Genomic DNA, 21817 nt, shown 5'->3' on the forward strand with positions numbered 1-21817 from the left:
TTGTCACTCAAGAGATTATTGCATAAAATGTGAGCAGGAAGCCAGGTGGTATTAAGAGGTATTTTATGAATGACGGCAGAGCCTTGGGTGGTACCCTCTTTCCTTCTGTTATGAGGAGACTGAACCTGTGTCGTAATCTGAGCCAGCAGAGCCCTGAGGTCCCTCGACTGATACTCTCAGACTGTATCCTGAAGTCTACTTAGTCTTAGTCCACACAGGCCTGTCAGGCTGGGTCAGACAGACCTTCCTTACCACTTGGTGTCCGCCTTTTATTTTCTTTATGGCTAGCTTAACTTTTGGTGTTTTAACACTTATTTGTGTGAGTCTTTCTGAGATTGCAGGACTTCTGCACTATAGGACTTTAGTTATTCCTCACCCTCATCTCTTAAATCTCAGGACTGCTGTGCCACCCTGCCCTCATTGTTTTGAGCATTAAAATACAACTACCTGCTTCCAAATGGCACAAACTTATGTGTGTGTGTGTGTTACTGTGGAGGGGATGAAGAGTGGTGGTGGGTTTTCTTACATATTTTTGAATTATTTTGTTGTGATAAGATGTGATATTGCTCTCTTGTTTCATTGTAAAACATGAATTGAAAGATTCTTTTAATCTAAGTGTCTATTCTAATTGTTTTTAAATAGAGTTAAAGAAAGAAGATATTTATGCAGTGGAGATAGTTGGTGGTGCAACACGAATCCCTGCAGTGAAAGAGAAGATCAGCAAATTTTTTGGTAAAGAAATCAGTACAACACTAAATGCCGATGAAGCTGTCACTCGAGGCTGTGCATTGCAGGTGAGCTTGCTTTCTTTCACAGGCAGCCACTGACAGGTCGTTGGAGCAGTCCAGCAGTGGCTAATGTATCCAGCTAGTCTGAGACTAGCTCCTGATTTTAGGTCTAAGATTCTGAAACATTTGTTTTAAAATTGATACTAGAGGTGGCCTTCATAAATGGAATTATTAGTACTATATAACATGTAATAAGATGAAAGAATTTACTAGAAACATAAGTAGGCCTGAAATACTACTAGAATTTGGTATATTTGTTACATGAAGTAGTGTTATACATCAGTTAAATAAAGGTTGAGATTAATGGAAAAATAATAAGGAATAGCTAGATTAATGGGTGATTTGACAAATGATAGACACTTATAAAACCACTTATTTCAGTTCAGTTCAGTTCAGTCGCTCAGTCGTGTCCGACTCTTTGTGACCCCATGAATCGCAGCACGCCAGGCCTCCCTGTCCATCACCAACTCCCGGAGTTCACTGAGACTCAAGTCCATCAAGTCGGTGATGCCATCCAGCCATCTCATCCTCTGTCGTCCCCTCCTCCTCTTGCCCCCAATCCCTCCCAGCATCAGAGTCTTTTCCAGTGAGTCATCTCTTATGAGGTGGCCAAAGTACTGGAGTTTCAGCTTTAGTATAATTCCTTCCAAAGAAATCCCAGGGCTGATGTCCTTCAGAATGGACTGGTTGGATCTCCTTGCAGTCCAAGGGACTCTCAAGAGTCTTCTCCAACACCACAGTTCAAAAGCATCAATTCTTTGGCGCTCAGCCTTCTTCACAGTCCAACTCTCACATCCATACATGACCACAGGAAAAACCATAGCCTTGACTAGACGGACCTTTATTGGCAAAGTAATGTCTCTGCTTTTTAATATGCTATCTAGGTTGGTCATAACTTTCCTTCCAAGGAGTAAGCGTCTTTTAATTTCATGGCTGCAGTCACCATCTGCAGTGATTTTGGAGCCCCCCAAAATAAAGTCTGACACTGTTTCCCCTGTTTCCCCATCTATTTCCCATGAAGTGATGGGACCAGATGCCATGATTTTCGTTTTTGAATGTTTAGTTTTAAGCCAACGTTTTCACTCTCCTCTTTCACCTTCATCAAGAGGCTTTTGAGTTCCTCTTCACTTTCTGCCATAAGGGTGGTGTCATCTGCATATCTGAGGTTATTGATATTTCTCCCGGCAATCTTGATTCCAGCTTGTGCTTCTTCCAGCCCAGCGTTCCTCATGATGTACTCTGCATATAAGGTAAATAAGCAGGGTGACAATATACAGCCTTGACGTACTCCTTTTCCTATTTGGAACCAGTCTGTTGTTCCATGTCTAGTTCTAACTGTTGCTTCCTAACCTGCATACAAATTTCTCAAGAGGCAGGTCAGGTGGTCTGGTATTCCCATCTCTTTCAGAATTTTCCACAGTTTATTGTGATCCACACAGTCAAAGGCTTTGGCATAGTCAATAAAGCAGAAATAGATGCTTTTCTGGAACTCTCTTCCTTTTTCCATAATCCAGCTGATGTTGTCAATTTGATCTCTGGTTCCTCTGCCTTTTCTAAAACCAGTTTGAACATCTGGAAGTTCATGGTTCACATATTGCTGAAGCCTGGCTTGGAGAATTTTGAGCATTACTTTAGTAGCCTGTGAGATGAGTGCAATTGTGCAGTAGTTTGAGCATTCTTTGGCATTGCCTTTCTTTGGGATTGGAATGAAAACTGACCTTTTCCAGTCCTGTGGCCACTGCTGAGTTTTCCAAATTTGCTGGCATATTGAGTGCAGCAGTTTCACAGCATCATCTTTCAGGATTTGAAATAGCTCAACTGGAATTCCATCACCTCCGCTAGCTTTGTTCGTAGTGATGCTTTCTAAGGCCCACTTGACTTCACATTCCAGGATGTCTGGCTCTAGGTGAGTGATCACACCATCGTGATTATCTGGGTCATGAAGATCTTTTTTGTATAGTTCTTCTGTGTATTCTTGCCACCTCTTCTTAATATCTTCTGCTTCTGTTAGGTCCATACCATTTCTGTCCTTTATCGAGCCCATCTTTGCATGAAATGTTCCCTTGGTATCTCTAATTTTCTTGAAGAGATCTCTACTGCTAAGTCACTTCAGTCGTGTCCGACTCTGTGAGACCCCATAGACGGCAGCCCACCAGGCTCCCCCGTCCCTGGGATTTTCCAGGCAAGAACACTGGAGTGGGTTGCCATTTCCTTCTCCAATGCATGAAAGTGAAAAGTGAAAGTGAAGTCACTCAGTCGTGTCCAACCCTCAGCGACCTCATCTCTAGTGTTTCCCAATATGTTGTTTGCCTCTATTTCTTTGCATTGATCTCTGAGGAAAGCTTTCTTATCTCTCCTTACTATTCTTTGGAACTCTGCATTCAGATGCTTATATCTTTCCTTTTCTCCTTTGCTTTTCGCTTCTTTTCTTTTCACAGCTATTTGTAAGTCCTCCCTAGACAGCCATTTTGCTTTTTTGCATTTCTTTTCCATGGGGATGGTCTTGATCCCTGTCTCCTGTACAATGTCACGAACCTCAGTCCATAGTTCATCAGGCACTCTATCTATCAGATCTAGGCCCTTAAATCTATTTCTCACTTCCACTGTATAATCATAAGGGATTTGATTTAGGTCATACCTGAATGGTCTAGTGGTTTTCCCTACTGTCTTCAATTTCAGTCTGAATTTGGCAATAAGGAGTTCATGAATATAATCAATCTGATTTCAGTGTTGACCATCTGGTGATGTCCATGTGTAGAGTCTTCTCTTGTGTTGTTGGAAGAGGGTGTTGGCTATGACCAGTGCATTTTCTTGCAAAACTCTTATTAGCCTTTGCCCTGCTTCATTCCGTATTCCAAGGCCAAATTTGCCTGTTACTCCAGGTGTTTCTTGACTTCCTACTTTTGCATTCCAGTCCCCTATAATGAAAATGACATCTTTTTTGGGTGTTAGTTCTAAAAGGTCTTGTAGGTCTTCATAGAACCATTCAACTTCAGCTTCTTCAGCATTACTGGTTGGGGCATAGACTTGGATTACTGTGATATTGAATGGTTTGCCCTGGAAACGAACAGAGATCATTCTGTCGTTTTTGAGATTGCATCCAAGTACTGCATTTCGAACTCTTTTGTTGACCATGATGGCTACTCCATTTCTTGTGAGGGATTCCTGCCCGCAGTAGTAGATACAATGATCGTCTGAGTTAAATCCACCCCTTCCAGTCCGTTTTAGTTTGCTGATTCCTAGAATGTCAACGTTCACTCTTGCCATCTCCTGTTGGACCACTTCCAATTTGCTTTGATTCATGGACCTGACATTCCAGGTTCCTATTCAGTGTTGCTCTTTACAGCATCGGACATTGCTTCTATCACCAGTCACATCCACGACTGGGTATTGTTTTCGCTTTGGCTCCATCCCTTCATTCTTTCTGGAGTTATTTTTCCACTGATCTCCAGTAGCATATTGGGCACCTACTGACCTGGGGAAGTTCCTCTTTCAGTATCGTATCATTTTGCCTTTTCATACTGTTAAGTGGTTTGCCATTCCCTTCTCCAGTGGACCACATTCTGTCAGACCTCTGCACCATGACCCGCCTGTCTTAGGTGGCCCCACGGGCATGCCTTAGTTTCATTGAGTTAGACAAGGCTGTGGTCCTAATGTGATTAGATTGACTAGTTTTCTCTGAGTATGGTTTCAGTGTGTCTGTGTTAACATTCCCTGGTAGCTCAGAGGTTAAAGTGTCTGCTTGCAATGCGGGAGACCTGGGTTCGATCCCTTGTTTGGGAAGATCCCCTGGAGAAGGAAATGACAGTCTACTCCAGAATTCTTGCCTGGAGAATCTCATGGATGGAGGAGCTTGGTGGGCTACAGTCCACGGGGTCACAAAGAGTTGGACACGACTGAGCTTATTTGGACTTCCCTGGTGGCTCAGATGGTAAAGCGTCTGTCTAGAATGTGGGAGATCTGGGTTTAAGCCCTGGGTTGGGAAGATCCCCTGGAGAAGGAAATGGCAAGGCACTCTAGTACTCTTTCCTGGAAATTCCCATGGACAGGGGGGCCTGATTGGCTACAGTCTATGGGGTCACAAAGGGTTGTCACCACTTATTTAGATACTGCTAAATTATTAATGTAAGTAGATGCTCTTCTGAAGTCATTTTTCTTATAGGTCTTATATAGTTCATAATGCCTATTTGACAAATGGAGTTTTTAAAAATTCTTATTGTAGTGTGCAATCTTATCGCCTGCTTTCAAAGTCAGAGAATTTTCTATCACTGATGTAGTACCATATTCAATATCTCTGAGATGGAATTCTCCAGCTGAAGAAGGGTCAAGGTAATGTTTTTTTAATGATTTTTGTACTTAACAAGTTAAGTCTTGGTAAATACTCTGTTTCAGCTTACACAAATCTCTTATGTTATAGTGCATGAAGCAAAGTGATTATTTACTTTACTCATCAGAATAAGTTTGTGTCCTTATTAATTTTGTTTATTTGATCCTGCTGAAATAATTGGTGCCTTTTATGTGCCCTGGTGGCTCAGACGGTAAAGAGTCTGCCTGCAGTGTGGGAGACCTGTGCTCGATCCCTGGGTTGGGAAGATCCCCTGGAGAAGGAAATGGCAACCCACTCCAGTGTTCTTTCCTGGAGAATCCCATGGGCGGAGGAGCCTGACAGGCTGCAGTCCCCAGGGTCGTGAAGAGTCGGACACGACTTCACTTTAACTTTTACTTTCATGTGTCGAAGTGTGTGTGTGTGTGTTTAAAACTGATACTTTACATAAACACACTTAGATTTTTTGTTTTTCTTGGAAACTCTTATGAACTGGAAATGATGCCAGTTGAGAAGAGTAACTAGAGTTGTATAATAATTACAAAACTAGAATACCTGGGTAAAAGTGTTAGAAATGTCCTAAATTTGTGTTTGTCTTTTTTCCTCCATTCAGTGACTGTGAAGTCTTTTCAAAAAATCATGCTGCTCCTTTCTCTAAAGTACTCACATTTTATAGAAAGGAACCTTTCACTCTTGAGGCTTATTATAGCTCTCCTCAAGATTTGCCTTATCCAGATCCTGCTATAGGTAAGTAAAGAGTTGGGAATTTAAAAAATTGTGTACTTGGGAGAATGGGAATAGCAAAGTAAGTATCATATACTGAAATGTGAGTATTTTAAATCACATGCACAAAAAAACCTTTCAGAATGGGAATAGCAAAGTGAGTATAATATACTGAAATTTGAATACTTTAAATCACATGCACAAAAAAACCTTTCAGTTTTATTATCAGGTTCAGAACCAGCAGGATGGTCATTATTTAATTGGATCTCCTCCTGTGGACCGAAGTTCTTTTTTTTTAAATAAGATTTTTAAAATTAATTTTAATCAGTTAAAAAATTTTTGGCTGCACCATGTGGCTTATTAGTTCTTAGTTCCCTGACCAGGAATCAAACCTGTGCCCTTGACAGGGAAAGCATGATGGAGTCCTGACCATTGGACCACCAAGGAATTCCCTGGGCTGTAGTTCTTGGTTAATGCACATTATTTATTGTTATACTTTGTGCATACTGTGATGCTGGTTACTGAAAGTATTCAATTCTGACCCTAACATAGAGTTAGGTGTACACAGAAAAATTATTAGCAGATTGTGATAATCAGTCATAGGCTATGGAACCATGTTGTCTTCATTCTTCATTGACTATGAGAAACTTAGTATCTGGAAATAATAACAGTTGAGGAGAGAGAATCTAGAGGGTTAATGATAATTACAGAACTAGAGTACATGCGTAAAGTATTAGGAACATCCTGAATGGCACTTAGAAGCTTAGAAAGTTAACCTACTGCGTTTTCCTCACTTGTAAAACAGAAATAAACATGGTAATTAATAGTTTACAGAGTTTTATGACATTAAAAACATGAGCAAAACGCTAGTATAGTAACTGAATCTAGAAATGGCAGTTTCTTAATAAGTGACAATATGGAATCTTTGGGATTTTCAGTAGATGAAAATGTGACCAATCTGTTCTAGGAATTTACTCTGAAGCGACTTAGCAGCAGCAGCAGCATATAAAGATGAATTGGGATAAGGGACTGGAGGGAAGGACATGTTTGAAGAGTTAGGAGATACTTGAGTTCTTAATTGGGAGAAGATGATTAAAAGTTTGGTTATATGTGAAAGAAGGAGAAATCTGATGATGTATTAAGATTCTAAGAGTGCCCACTTTGCTTATTTGAAGTATTGTGCTACTGACCTTTCACTGAGAAATGGACATAACCTGGCAGTATGGGCATATATTTGTGTTTGAATTCATCCTCTTAGGTTATGTGTTCTCTTTTGTCTTTCATACATCCTTAGCTCAGTTCTCAGTTCAGAAAGTCACTCCTCAGTCTGATGGCTCCAGTTCAAAAGTGAAAGTCAAGGTTCGAGTAAATGTCCATGGCATTTTCAGTGTGTCCAGTGCCTCTCTAGTGGAAGTGCACAAGTTTGAGGAAAATGAGGAACCGATGGAAACAGATCAGAATGCAAAGGAGGAAGAGGTAATCTAGATAATTTTATACCATTTTAGGCCATTTATAATGGCTCAGAGGTGACACTTGTCTAGAAATTCTAGCAAATAGGGTGACAGAGCTGCTGAGAGTAGGTTTGCATGCATAGCCCATCATGTGTGAACTAGCACAAAGTATTTATATGGAATTTGTATAGAAATGGGACATAGTCGGCTTCCTCCTTTAGACCATGCGCTTGTCAATTTGAGTTATTCTTGATTCTTTTGTGATTACTGGAGAATGCTGAGTCTCAGTTGATTATTTCCATAGGTAGCGTAGAATTCGCACTCATCTGTTGGAGTCATGCACTGGGCCTTGTCCTTATTGTGTGTAAAAATCAAGGCTTTATAAAACTGCATGAACTGATGTTCAGGTCTCATCCCCACAGATTTTGTTAAAGTTGGTCTGGGCTACAGCCCAGGTAGGTGTTGGTTTTAAAAACCTCCGAGGCTATTATAATACGCCGTAGGCATTGAAAGCTAGTGTGATTCAGGGTCTCTACAGACATCTTTATTATTGGCAGGCTTTGTTCTTTAAGCACTTCTAAAAGAATTTTCAAGGTGTCCACTTTCCCTAATGCATACAGTGGTTGTACTTTTGAGGATGAAATGTCTGATTTTAAAAACTTCTGTAAGAAGAGAGAAATGTGTTCATGAGGAAGCAAGGAGAAACTCATGTTCTCTTCAGATTTTATTGTGTTAAATATTGCCACACTACATACTTCTGAGTACTGCTATGGCTTTATAATGTAGTTCTGTAACCACTCTTTTGTATATAAGGTCAGGCAAATGTTATCTCCATTGTACAGATGTGGTAGCTGAGATCCAGAGAGGAAAACTTTTGTGTTCTAAGTATAACATATATGTTATAGCTGGAATTAAGAGTCTGGTTTGTCTGATTGCTGGTAATTAGCAGGAATTCCATATCCTGTGATTTTGCCACTGTGTCGTGAAAGTTGCTTTAGTCTTTCGCTAGTATTTCCTAGTTTCAGAATTCGATGTGACCTGTTTTTCAGAAGATGCAAGTGGACCAGGAGGAGCCACATGTTGAAGAGCAACAGCAGCAGACACCAGCAGAAAATAGGGTGGAGTCTGAAGAAATGGAGGTATAAATTGTATTTTACAGTGTGATTTGCTGTCTTTTTACATACATGGTTTTGACCTGACATATTATGTCTTGGAAGGGGATTAGAAATCTTCATTTCTTTGAACAGTCCTTTTTTTTTTTTGGTGTTGAAATAGAATTTATTTAGAATAGTTTTTTGTTTAAAAAAATCCCCCTAATCTAAAAGTTTGGCTTTCAGCACATATCAGGTTGCTGCCTTATCATATTCAGGCTGCCTTAACAGCCTTTAGAAATATTAAAATTGTAAACATTAATGAAACACTCCGAGTCTTCCTTAAATAATGTATGACAAGTTCCAGTCTAGTACTCTTAAAGGCAAAATTATATCAGTTCTCATAATTTTGACATGTAGTCTTTATAATTTAAGAAATCAATGTAACATTCCCCTAAAGAGCTGTTTATAACACTGTGTATCAGGAAGAGAGAGAATACAGAGGTCTTTCAGTTCTGCGTTGCATAGAGATAAAACTCAATAATATTAACTCCACAATACTTAACAGCCTTTCATAAAACAAGTAACAACTTTCTGCTTTAGTTTCCAAGAAGCCAGAAAACTGATCTCTAAATTTGAAGCTTTACGTCCCTCTGCCTCAAATTCTGAGATGCTCTTTTGATTTACACACCAGTTTTACATGAGGTCGATTGTCCCATTTAAGAATGGTCTGAGTATTGTGATTTTCTTTTTTTAAATAAATATTCAACTGGAAAATCCCTGGGCAAGGCCTTACCAATCAGTATTTTAATATTGAAAATTGAAGTGTTTAACATAATATAAATTCGCTTAGGCCTTGAAGCTTTTAAGTTCCTTTCAGACCAAAAGCTCTCAGTGCAGTGGGGTGAAATTGAGAGCTATGTGGTGGACTTTATTTCCCACTTTGATAAAACTAGATTTCTGCAGATCTTGTAGCTCTGTCATGTCAGTGTAGTTTCAGAGTCTTACTATTTACTATTGTAGTTTTCCAGGTAATTTATAACGGCCCGAGCTATTGATACGTAGCCTAATACAAAAGAAATCGAAAGGAGAAAATTTGAAATCATTTGCTTGAGATTACAGGACTGTATTATTGTTGAAATGTCTGTCTCAAGCAGTGTGAATCTGTTAGCAGTGAGCCTTGGGGTCCTCGGGAAGTCCATGGGAAATAAAAGACCTTGTAAACTTGGCTAAGGTTGTGCAGCACCCATCAGTCCCACTCACGAGACTATGCTGCTAATCCCCTCTCTGCCAGTATATTTGAAGTCTTAAAGCAAGATTTTGTAGTGTGTTTGGAAAGTGTGTTTGGCAAGATGGTCTTTGAACTTTAGTGTGGATGGCATGTGGGAAGAAAGCACTCAGAAGCCCTAGTTTGACTAGTGATTGGTTCATGCTGGTTTCTGAATTGCTGTTACTAATAGTCATCTTACCCATAACTTACTCTTCACTAATAGTGAAACACGATTTTTTCAAATTTTGTCAACTCTTCTGAAACTTATCTTTACCTTGAAATACTGTTCAAAATAATAATATATTGACATACAGTTTGTAAATAATATTGAAATGAATGTGTAACATTTTTGGGTGCATTACAACCTCTTCTTTAACTTTTCAGTTTTCATGTTTAAATTTTGGCATCAGCATTGAAAACAGCTTTTCTTACAAATTATGTATGACATTGCAGGGTATAATCTCACCTCCTAAGGTATTTCTGATTGTGGCATTTAAAAAAGTTTGGCAGAGCCTTTAGGAGGCTCAAGTCTGGTACCCATTTTCATGTCGGTTAACAAACTTTAATTAATTTAACTTTGCAAATAATTGTAAAAAGAGAAAATAATGGACAGAGGAAATCATGCTGACAGATGCTTTAGTGTCTTGTAGGCCTTTTCGGAGGTGAAGACCTGTTGTTGCCTGGGTTGGGGGCAGCAGTGGGGGAGAGAAATACCTATTTTTCTTTGTTCTTGAAGGTGGGGGAGGAGAAAGGAATGAGGTGGGCCTGACCTTTCCTCCTCCCCCCATCAGGCCTTAGAGGTGTGGGAAGTTTCATGGAGTTATTTAGGTTCCTTTCGTGAGGTGGCTTGGGAACTGACACCTTTTGTAGTATTGTTTTTAAAGGAAATAAAATACAAATGATAACATAAATTTCAGCTCTGACGTAAGATTTGGACAGGAGGTGGGGAAATGACTTTGAAATCTTGCCTCATGTCATAAAGAAGATTATATTCCAGATTATTTGAAAGTTACAGATGAAGAATTAAAAACAGCTGGAATGGGACTTCCCTGATGGTCCAGTGGTTAAAAATCTGCCAGTGCAGACATGGGTTTGATCCCTGGTCCAAGAGGATTCCATATGCCACAGATCACACAGCTAAGCCTGTGCACCACAACTACTGAGCTTGCTGCTCTGTAATAAGAGGAGCACCTCAGTGAGAAGCCTTGCACCACAACTAGAGACAGGCTGTGTGTAGCTGCAATGAAGGCCCAGCGCAGCCAAAAGGAAATAAATATTAAAAAAAAAAGCTGGAATGAATATTTTTCTAATCTGTGAATCAGCAGGAGCTTTGAAAGCATGAAAGCAGTGAAAGTAATCACAAAGGGAAAGATGGATGGGTTAAAAAATAAAAGCTTGCATAGACTAATAAAAGATTAGAAAAAATCTAGAAGAGTCAATCACTGGGGGGAAAAATCACAAAGATCCCAAGAGAATGGTGAATGAAATATGACTAGGCAATTTGGAGGAATAAATGTACCTTATAAATGTGTAAGAAAAGGTTATTGCCTCAATGAAAATAATAGATCACGGCAAATGAATTCTTCTTTGTGGCCAGGGTACAGCGAAATGGACTCTCTTACTCCTTGTGAGAATCGAAATAGGTATAGATACTCTGGAAGTCATCTTATTGCTGTATTTCTGATCCTTAAAAATTTCATTACCCTCTCCCTACTCATTTCCTATGCACGTTTGTATGTTTAGATAAGAGTGGAAGAAAATTAGAGAATATTTAATTGTAATGGTATGTTGATGGTGGGGTTATGGGAGTTTATGTGTGTGTGTATGTATGTATATAAGTGTATATGTGTGTACAAATCAGTAGTAAGTATAATCACACTGTGATACAATCAGTCTCCAGAACTTCTTTCATCTGTCTAACCAAAATTCATTTCTTCTATTCGTTCTTTCCCCATCCTCTGGGAACCACCATTACTTTTTATCTCTATGGATTTGACTATTCATATATTTCTAACTTTGCAGATATTATAAGAAAACAAACTTAAGTTAGTAAAAAAGCAAAACCAACCTTTGAAACATGACCCATTTGGAAGCTGGAGTCTGTATGTGTGTACTTAATGATTTCTCTTATTTTAGACCTCTCAAGCTGGATCAAAAGACAAAAAGATGGACCAACCACCTCAAGCCAAGAAGGCAAAAGTGAAGACCAGTACTGTGGACCTGCCAATTGAGAATCAGCTCTTATGGCAGATAGACAGAGAGATGCTCAACTTATACATTGAAAATGAGGTGGTTATTTTAAGTCTGCTAGAGCAATAAGCTAGAACAGTAATGTGACCATAGTGTTCAAATGTGTCTAGTGACCTTTATGCATTGTGTGGGGTTTGGGAATAATTGAACGTTTTGGGGTATTGGAGGACAAGTTTAGTAGATCCCAAGATACATCATCAAAATTGTTTTATGGTGATACGTCTGTTGCTAAAAACTCTCTTACGAAATCTTTTAACATTTCGGGGAGGTATCATTCATGTTTTTGGGTGTGTGAGTTTGGTTGTTCACTAGAGATTGCGATGTTTGAGGCCAGGGTCAGGGAAGTCGATCAGTGGGAGAACTCAGAGTAGCCTTAATGTTCTGTTTATTAGTTTCTGTTACCAGTCAGTATGTAACTCTGGTTATGGTGAGTGATGCAGTGTTTGGGACCTTGGGGCACAATTATTCAATTAATTGTTGTCTTTGAGGTTTCTTATGATAGGTACATTGGGTCTTAGAATAGTTTTATAGAATCTTTAGCATCTATACTATATGAATAATTTTTATTTTTCCTGGGTATGTAATACAAGCAGGTTATACCCACCTTGTGACCGTGAGCTAATAGTTTCTTTTAGTTCTTGTCCTAGCATTTTCCTTATTTTTACTTTTGAGTTTCAGCATCTTGCTATTTCTTCTGTTGCTCTTTTTTTCCTAAGCATACCCACGAAACTCTTACTTGATCGTCATAATTTACTGAGGACTAATGCCTCCAGCTCTTTTCTCGAATGATTTGCAGAACTAAAAGGATTTTGGGAAGAAGGCTTCTCTTAACTTCTATTACTATATTACTTAATGGTTAAGAGGAAATTGTCTCAGTTTTTTGAATGTCTGACTACTGTTCACAGGGTAAGATGATCATGCAGGATAAACTAGAGAAAGAGAGGAATGATGCTAAGAATGCAGTAGAAGAATATGTGTACGAAATGAGAGACAAGCTGAGTGGTGAATATGAGAAGTTTGTGAGTGAAGATGTAAGTATGTGCCGCCGTGTGTCTGCTCATTTTGTGTTTCCTGGGAGGATCCTTAAATGTACTTACAAGTGATGTTTTGCATCTGTAGGTATACAGTAAAATGATTAAAAATATTTTTGGGGGGGGCAGTTTTATATTGTTTTTTTTATATAGTATTGGTGGAGTGTTTCCTAAAGGTTAGTCTTTGTGCATCACTTTTTTTTGGTGTGTCACTTTTTGATACACTTGCATGCTATAATTTACCTAGGATTTTTCTTTAAAAAAAGCTCACTTTTCTCCTGATGCTTATTTTAACTCACTTGTTAGAAAAAGATTTACGTATAATTGACATATCATTTTAGTTGTTTCAGATGTGCAGCATAATGATTAGATGTTTATATATGTTGTAAAATGATTACCATCAGAAGTCTAAACATCTGTCACTACACATACTTGATTTTTTTTCTTGTGATGAGAACTTTTAAGATTTATTCTCTTAGTTGCTTTCAATACAGTGTTATTTACTCTTAACACACTTATTTTTAAATGTACTTTTTAATTCTGAAATTTTCAAACATACCCAAATGTTTCCTACAGTGGAGAAAATAATGTAATAAACCCCCTTGTACCTATAAAGCAAAATAAGATTGTGTCAGTCTTGTTTCCTATATCCCCATCTCCCAACTACCTCATGTTTTAATGAAAATCCAGATGTATCATGGTCTGTGACTGTTTCTTTATTCCTGAATCAACTAATTTTTGATCGACTTAATTGTGCAATTGTTTCCTTCATCTTTAGGACCGTAACAATTTTACCTTGAAACTAGAAGATACTGAAAATTGGTTGTATGAGGATGGAGAAGACCAGCCAAAGCAAGTTTACGTGGATAAATTGGCTGAATTAAAAGTAAGTGATTCTTGAAAGCGAAATGTTGTACTTTGCATGGAGAATACCTCAAAATTCTAATTCTCATGTTAAATGAAGGCAGGTTGAAAGTGATTGAAAAGCTATACTTTTTATCACTTAGTTTCACTCTTTTTTTTTTAACTTGATGATAACAAAACAATTTTTCTGAAAATTGAGTTCAGACATAAAATGTTTCACTGAATTGGAGCTTGAGTGTGTTCTTAATGTCAAGAAATTGAAAGACTAACAGGATGTATTCCTGTCCTCTAACAGGCAGTGGCAGTGCAGTTGGAGCAGGGCTGTGTATATACAGCTTCGATTCTCAATAGAGCAGAAGTGACTGGTTTTGTATGTAAAGAAGTGATAGTTACACTTCAGAATTAAAAGTCCAAAGAATTATTTAAAAAGTTGAGGCCTCTTGTTTGGAAAAAGATGCAAGTACACAAGAACTTTTTCCATTTCTGTGGTTACTTAGTTTCTTGCTAAACTATTCCATTGTTGACTAACCTTTGGAATGGAATTGCTCAGGGACAGTAAGCACATGCAGTTGCCTGTCATTCTGGCAAGAATGTTAAGGGTCTCCAGTGAGATCCTGCTCATTGAGTTTTTTTATTTACTTTTTTTTTATGGGACTTGTTTAACACATGGAAGGAGACAGAATAATAGCTTCAGCTGTTGTCAGCTTATATCCAGTTTTGGTCCGTATCTGCTCCTTTCCACTTCCAGTTATTCTTAAGCAAGTCTCTTAGGTTATATTTAACCCCAGAATATATCAGTGTGTATTTAAAAGAAAATATAACCTTATGCTGTACCATTATCACATGTGTAAAAATTCCTTAACATCACTATTAATATCACCATATGTTCAGTCAGTTTTGAGGTTCCAGTTGTTTCATAAATTATGTTTTAGCTTCTTTGACTCAGGATCCAAATAGGGCCCATACACTGTGTTGGTATATCTCTTAAATCTGTATCCGTAGTTCTCCTCCCATCAGTTTCTCTTTCTTTACTTAGTTGATGAAAAAACTGAATCATTTGTCCTGGAGAATTTATTCCCAGTCTATATTTTACTCCTTTTCACCCCTGTGGTGTTTTATCTTATTGGTAAATTTATGGTTAGAGCTGGAGGCTTTGTAAGATACAGATTTAAACATTTTTGGCAAGTGTACTTCCTATCCAGTGTTTTATATCACTGTCAGGAGGCATCTCATTTTTGGTTGTCTCCCCAGTGTATTTTGAGAACTAGGGTTCAGGTGACAAGTTGAAGTGGCTCCACATGGAACAGAATTGATGTATATTCTAATGAAGCCTGAGGATACTATTTCGACTGTCTGGGGAAAAATATTCAACTTCTTATATATAGAACACAGAGATTAAATGAATTTTAATTCATAATCAATCTTAGTAGAAAAATACTGCTTTTGTTAGTTTAAACTCCCATGTGAAGAATTTGTATATTCTCTCTTCTAATAAGAATCTAGGTCAGCCTATTAAGATGCGATTCCAGGAATCTGAAGAAAGACCAAAATTATTTGACGAACTAGGGAAACAAATCCAACAGTATATGAAAGTAATCAGCTCTTTCAAAAACAAGGTATCTTTTCTTTTTTTCCTCTTCCCTACTAATGTTTTGGTAGAATTCTGAGACATTTTCATAGCAGTTTTTTCTGTTATTTAATAACATTGTTTTCTTTTTGGATGTTAATGTCGTATAATATTTTATTTAACCTTATTAACAACTGGGATTTGCTGCTTCTCTTTAGTAAGGAGACTCAGTAATTGAGCAGTATTACTCAGTTTCCTTTTCTTGTTATGAAATGTTTCATTAGTGACTTAACTTGCTCTAGTCTGGTCTTAGAACACATTAGACAAATAATTTAGTTTGTAGGACTGTTTCAACAATAAACTATGGGTATCATTTTCTTGAGTACTATATGATACTCCAAAATATATTATATCATTAAATCTACACAGTACGTTTATGAAATAGGTGGTTTAATCCTTACCCAGGTTACTCTTGGGGGAGCTGGGATTTGGCCTGTGGTCTGGGTTGCTCTCAGACTTTGGTCAGTAGTTTGGTTAATTCTGCTTTTATACTCTAGGTTCTTGATGTATTGTCAGTGTCTAGTTCAGTTCAGTTGCTCAGTCGTGTCCAACTCTTTGCGACCCCATGAACGGTAGCATGCCAGACCTCCCTGTCCATCACCAGCTCCCAGAGCCTACCCAAACTCATGTCCATTGAGTCGGTGATGCCATCCAACCATCTCATCCTCTTTCGTCCCCTTCTCCTCCTGCCCTCAATCTTTCCCAGCATCAGGGTCTTTTCCAATGAGTCAGCTCTTTGCATCAGGTGGCCAAAGTATTGGCGTTTCGGCTTCAACATCAGTCCTTCCAGTGAACACCCAGGACTGATCTCCTTTAGGATGGACTGGTTGGATCTCCTTGCAGTCCAAGGAACTCTCAAGAGTGTTCTCCAGCACCACAGTTCAAAAGCATCAATTCTTTGGCACTCAGCTTTCTTTATAGTCCAACTCTCACATCCATACATGACTACTAGAAAAACCATAGCCTTGACTAGATGGACCTTTGTTGGCAAAGTAATGCCTTTGCTTTTTAATATGCTGTCTAGGTTGGTCATAACTTTCCTTCCAAGGAGTAAATGTCTTTTAATTTCATGGCTGCAGTCACCATCTGCAGTGATTTTAGAGCCCCCAAAAATAAAGTCAACCACCGTTTCCCCATCTATTTGCCATGAAGTGATGGGACCCGATGCCATGATCTTAGTTTTCTGAGTTTTGAGCTTTAAGCTAACTTTTTCACTCTCTTTCACTTTCATCAAGAGGCTCTTTGGTTCTTCTTCACTTTCTGCCATAAGGGTGGTGTCATCTGCATGTAAGAAACTTAAATATAATAAACTAAGCTTTCTAAAAAGATGAATTTTTAAATTTTACTTCTGAAAGGATTCTTTTAAAAAACTGTATTCATAATTATTTTGTTTCTTAACTTCGATACCTAAACCTCCAGTCTCATATCTAATGACATGGCCTTTTTTTGCATTGTAAAATTATATTTATTTATTTGCAAAATTACATTTATAAGATTTTGTGTAAAGCATCTGTTGTTTATACTTTTGAAACCTTTTAATTGCCACCTTGTGTATTCCTTTTGACCTTGAAATGCATTTTCTCTGTGTTAAAAATTGAGGTTACTTTCCTTTATTGAATTTTTAGGGAATTGAATGTATAGCTTGTGAGGCTAGATGGACTTCATTTTCGGAAAGATTGTAGCTTTTTGGAAGATGCTGAAGAACTAGGCAGTATTTGAGTAGGGACTGTATTATTCTTTGATGCTTGTCTGGTTGGCTTCTGGTTATAGGAGGACCAGTATGATCATTTGGATGCTGCTGACATGCTGAAGGTGGAAAAAAGCATGAATGAGGCCATGGAGTGGATGAATAACAAGCTGAATCTGCAGAACAAGCAGAGTCTGACCATGGATCCAGTTGTCAAGGCAAAAGAGATTGAAGCTAAAATTAAAGTAATTCATGATTTTAAAGATTTAATAGTTTTTTCTAGTCGGTATTATTAATAGAGAATTTCATTACTCCATCTTTGGTTACATCTTGGGGATAGGATAAGAGAGGGTGGGCTTTGATTTTAGTATGCTATGTAAAATTACAAAAACCACTGTTTTCTCTCCTGTTGTTCTAGGAGCTGACGAGTATCTGCAGCCCTATAATTTCAAAGCCCAAACCCAAAGTGGAACCTCCAAAAGAGGAGCAAAAAAATGCAGAGCAGAATGGACCAGTGGATGGACAAGGAGACAACCCGGGCCCTCAGGCTGCTGAGCAGGGTACAGACACAGCTGTGCCTTCGGATTCAGACAAGAAGCTTCCTGAAATGGACATTGATTGATTCCAACAATTGTTTATATTAAAACAGACTATTATAAAGCTTTAAGTTGTCAACTTTGTTCTAAATATCAACTAGAGCAATTAAATACTGGAGATTTCTTAGTCAGTTTTTAGGGGACTTGAGGGGGAGGGGATATCAGTAATGTATGGAGCATTTTGACTTCTAAATAGTTAGATACAGAAATGAAGTGCATTGTATCTTTTTCATAATGGTACTATTTAGAAGCCCAGTTAGTCTTACTGAGCTTATGCTTCACTCCTTTTATGTTTAATCATGCTTATACAAAGAGAAGTTTGTTTTAGAAAGTTGAGCTATAGCACAGGCTATACCTAGCTATCAAGCAAACTTTTTGTTATGACATAAATGACAGGAACTCTTAATTGTGCTTAAAAATTCTGCTGTGGAGGTTGCCACAAAGGCTCCCCGCCTGGTGTGGGGATGGGGGAGGGATCTCCCTCTGTTTCTGAGGGCTAGAGCATGGCGTAGATTAACGTAGAACAACAAAGGTGTGCTCTGAGCTTCACGTGTCACTCCGCTCCCCTGGGACCCCCCCCCCCCCCCAATCTTCCCATCTTTCCCAGATAAAAGGGGTTCCCATTACAAATGCCGTGTGTTGCTCTTGGGGAAATAGACCCTTTCACCTGGAGCAGGTTGTTAACTGAGGATTTTAAACCTGGAGGTTCTTCCTGAGAATGTATATTTCTGAAAGTATGTTCATTAATATCCCAAGCATCAAAGTCTAAATAATTTTCTCTTCAGAAGGTTAGAATTGGGTAGATGTATTGTTGGATATAGGCATGGTAAATTTAACTGAGGGATTGATTCTTGTTAATTATGGTATAAAGATTTGTATCCTGGCCTGCTTGTTCAGGTGAGAGATATTCTGTGTAAATTTGAGGTATAGCGTGAAGTCTTAGGACAAGAGTTAAGTTCTTTTTTGGCTCATTCACAGTCACTTATGTGTTAAGCGTTAACATCTGTCATGAATCTGCCAATGTGTATGTGTTAAACGGCTGACAGACTGTACAAAAAACTAAGATGCACTGGATTGTACTGGATGAGTCTGAAGTTAGTGTTAAGTGTGGTGCCTGACTTCAGCAGTGCCTCATTCTTGCTCTGCGGTCACCGTCAGGAGCGCCAGAGCATTCCCTGTGGCAGTGCTTTGGGCGGTGTTGATAGGAGTGAGGCATTTGGGGAACTCTAAGGGAAACCTGTAGTATATTAGAGCCCAGAGCTGGTCCTTGCCCTAGAAACTGTTACAAGCTTTGTTGGTTACATTTTGGACCTTTGTAATAATTGTTAATCTGTATAACAGAGTGCTTCTCTGTTACTTTTGACTTATGTTGTTAGAAATAAGAGTATACCTTGCATATTTAGAATGAGTTGCTGTCCATCTCTGCACTAAAAAATTCAGACTGTTATAAGCTCTAAAGTCCTGTACAGAAACGTTGCTTAGAGGAGGAAGGTGGAAGTGTATTTATGTTGGTGTGTAAGCATGCATGGAAGCCTCACAGCACCAGGACTTGGCCCTGTTCTTAGAACATCCTTTGTCCATTCTCTACCTGTCCAGCTTCAAGAGTTCAGCTGGCCTGCTGTGAGGCCAGGAGCTACTTTGGGGTGCTGGCTGCAGGATTAAGCCAATGCTTATGCAACTTGACTCAGTCCTTAATGGCCATTTCTTCTAAAAATTTTCTTTTGTGTGTGGGGAGGGTGTGGGACTTGGGATGGGGTTGAATTTGAGGTTTAAACTAGAATTAAGATGATGTGGTCTTCTTGCTCTCTGTTTAGACAGGCTTGCAGACCAATTGAATTTACATGGAGACCAGACCAGAGAGTAACAGTTGATGACTTGTGTGCAGACAAACATTTATCCAGGTTGCATTATCTAAATTGGTTTGTTAAAGCTCCAGGTTACATTCTTACACAAAGAAAAACATTCAGTAAACATGAGACAAGTTTAGGAAAACTTAATAAAAAGAAACCTGTCTTACACGCTTAAGGAATGGTTTTCTTAATTTCATAATTGTGTGTGTGTGTCTGTGTTTTCAATAAAAAATTTCTCTGGAGGGTAGCTAAATTCCAAGTTGTTAACTTTTGTCAGTGATCTCCATTCTGAAGAACATTCAAGGCTCAGCACATTGGGTGGCAGGAAGTAGTTCTCTTTCCATACTCAACTCTCCCATGCTGAGTCTCAGCCCAGTTCTCTGGTTTAGGAATCCTTATCTTGTTCCTGTAATTGGGCCTTACTTTGAGGGTTTTTACAATAGCAGAAGGTGAGTTATGGCCCCATGAAGGCCAGTGCCAGGACTGATGCCTGCCCCTTCAGAGAACAGGACATGGCCCAGAATGTGCTTTCAACAGTGACTACCATGATAGTCGCAGTAGTGTGCGCACGCCTGTGTGTGGTGGTGTCTATGTGGGGTGGTGGTGAGTGCTGAAAGGGGATGAAGCCATCAGAAGCGACCGTAAGTGTACAAAGCATGGCTTTCCTGTAGTTCGGCCACTTAATAGTCCCAGTGCTAGGCCTACCAAGAGAGCCGGTACTCGCCACCTTGAAGTGTTTGGAGTAAAGTTGCTTTTCTCTGGGCCTCTGGGAGAAGAGTGGACACCTGCTGGTGTGAGTGGGAAGCCTGGGCCCAGCCAGGCAGCTACTGATTATCCAGAGTGTAGCCATTTTATAGGCATGTTGGGAGTTGCATGGAGAGTATAGCAGACCTGTTTACCGGGGAGAGGTACCAGCATTCTTCTATGTCACTGGGGAAGAGGGTGTTGGAGGCAGAGCTAGGGCTGGTGTTGAAGGTTTTACAACGGGGCAGCTTCAGATTAATGTGAAGAACTTTCACAGCTCCCATGGGGTTGGTGAGGATTCACACAGGCTTTAGACCACTGACCTCTGAGATGCTTTGCAAGCATCTTAAGGGGTTTTTGTAGGGGAACTGTCAGAGGTGAAAGACGTGGTAGGGCTTGCTAGGGCCGAGAGACTGGAGTCTGGGTGTGGAGCACTGGGCTTCTAGCCTGAGAGTGACAGTGTTTTAGGGATGCTCGTGTGATATGTGCAGAGTGAGTGGGACCTGGGGGAAGTTGGAGGTAGTAGAACTTTTAAAATCCATGTTTTAGGGTTGTGAACCAAAAGAAGGGGTAAATGGTAAGTCTTGGTGCTGGAGGAAAAGGGAAGATGGAAAGTGATTAAAAAAAAAACACCATGCTGTTAGAAGCAGGGGGAGTAGCCAGTCTTCATGGGCTAATGACAAGGGCACGCAGGCCAGGATTCAAGGACCAATTGGCGTATTATTGATCTGGCTTTTGGTAATACACTCTATATTTGGTTGATTTCAATCAGTTTAAGTGGCTTTAACAGATCATTTCTTACGTAAAATTTGTCAGTTACAAAACAGTATGCACAATTTCTCATTTGGAAAGAACATGGAATGTGTTTGCATAAAAGTAAAATCTGGCTAGATGTTTCAGAATGAAATGGGGTTTTCTGAAGGTGGGATTGGAGTGATTTTTTGTTAGGAAATTTTTGCTTGTTTGTGTTTTCTAAGATTTCTGTAATAAGCGTTTTGGAGTCTTCTAATGTTAAGCGAACTAGAAGGGTATTTGATTGATTTTTAGACTTTGTTTTGTTTTGCTCTATTTTTGTATTTGTTTGGTCGCACCAGGTCTTAGTTGTGGCTCATGGGATCTTTGATCTTTGTGGTGGCATGCAGGATCTTTTCAGTTGTAGCAGGCATGTGAACTCTTAGTTGTGGCATGTGGGATCCAGTTCCCTGACCAGGGATCAAATCTGACTTGGGAGTGTGGAGTCCTAGCCACTGGACCATGAGAGAAGGTCCCTAGAAGTATATGTTAAGAAGAATGGGTCCAAGGTTTCAAAGCTGGAATAAAGGACGCAATGGACAGATGGAGCTCCTGGTCTGTAGGAGTCAGTGCAGATACTCCTGGCAGTCTGGATAAGGTTAGGAAGTTGTAGAACATGGAACAGGGATCCTGTAGCTACAGCTGCTGTGGAAGGAAGCTTTGGAAGTCAGGGTGTGTTCCTGCCTTAGGGAGTAAAGGATGGTTTTTTGGCTGTGTCAGGAAGAAGTG

General features: G+C 39.2%; 1 protein-coding gene across 1 annotated transcript in view; it reads left to right on the plus strand.

The window, feature by feature from the left end:
* Positions 1–19727, plus strand: part of HSPA4 (heat shock protein family A (Hsp70) member 4) — a 53807-nt gene extending 34080 nt beyond the window's left edge. The window contains exons 9-19 of the mRNA XM_019964911.2: positions 643–794; positions 5011–5117; positions 5726–5859; positions 7130–7311; positions 8336–8425; positions 11784–11936; positions 12803–12928; positions 13707–13814; positions 15289–15408; positions 17190–17351; positions 17525–19727. Coding sequence (XP_019820470.1) covers positions 643–794; positions 5011–5117; positions 5726–5859; positions 7130–7311; positions 8336–8425; positions 11784–11936; positions 12803–12928; positions 13707–13814; positions 15289–15408; positions 17190–17351; positions 17525–17728 — 1538 coding nt within the window. The 3' untranslated portion in view covers positions 17729–19727. The remainder of the gene's footprint in view (positions 1–642; positions 795–5010; positions 5118–5725; positions 5860–7129; positions 7312–8335; positions 8426–11783; positions 11937–12802; positions 12929–13706; positions 13815–15288; positions 15409–17189; positions 17352–17524) is intronic.
* The last annotated feature ends 2090 nt before the right edge of the window (positions 19728–21817 follow it).

Source organism: Bos indicus, chromosome 7 (genome assembly GCF_029378745.1).
Source record: "Bos indicus isolate NIAB-ARS_2022 breed Sahiwal x Tharparkar chromosome 7, NIAB-ARS_B.indTharparkar_mat_pri_1.0, whole genome shotgun sequence".
NCBI lineage: Eukaryota > Metazoa > Chordata > Mammalia > Artiodactyla > Bovidae > Bos > Bos indicus.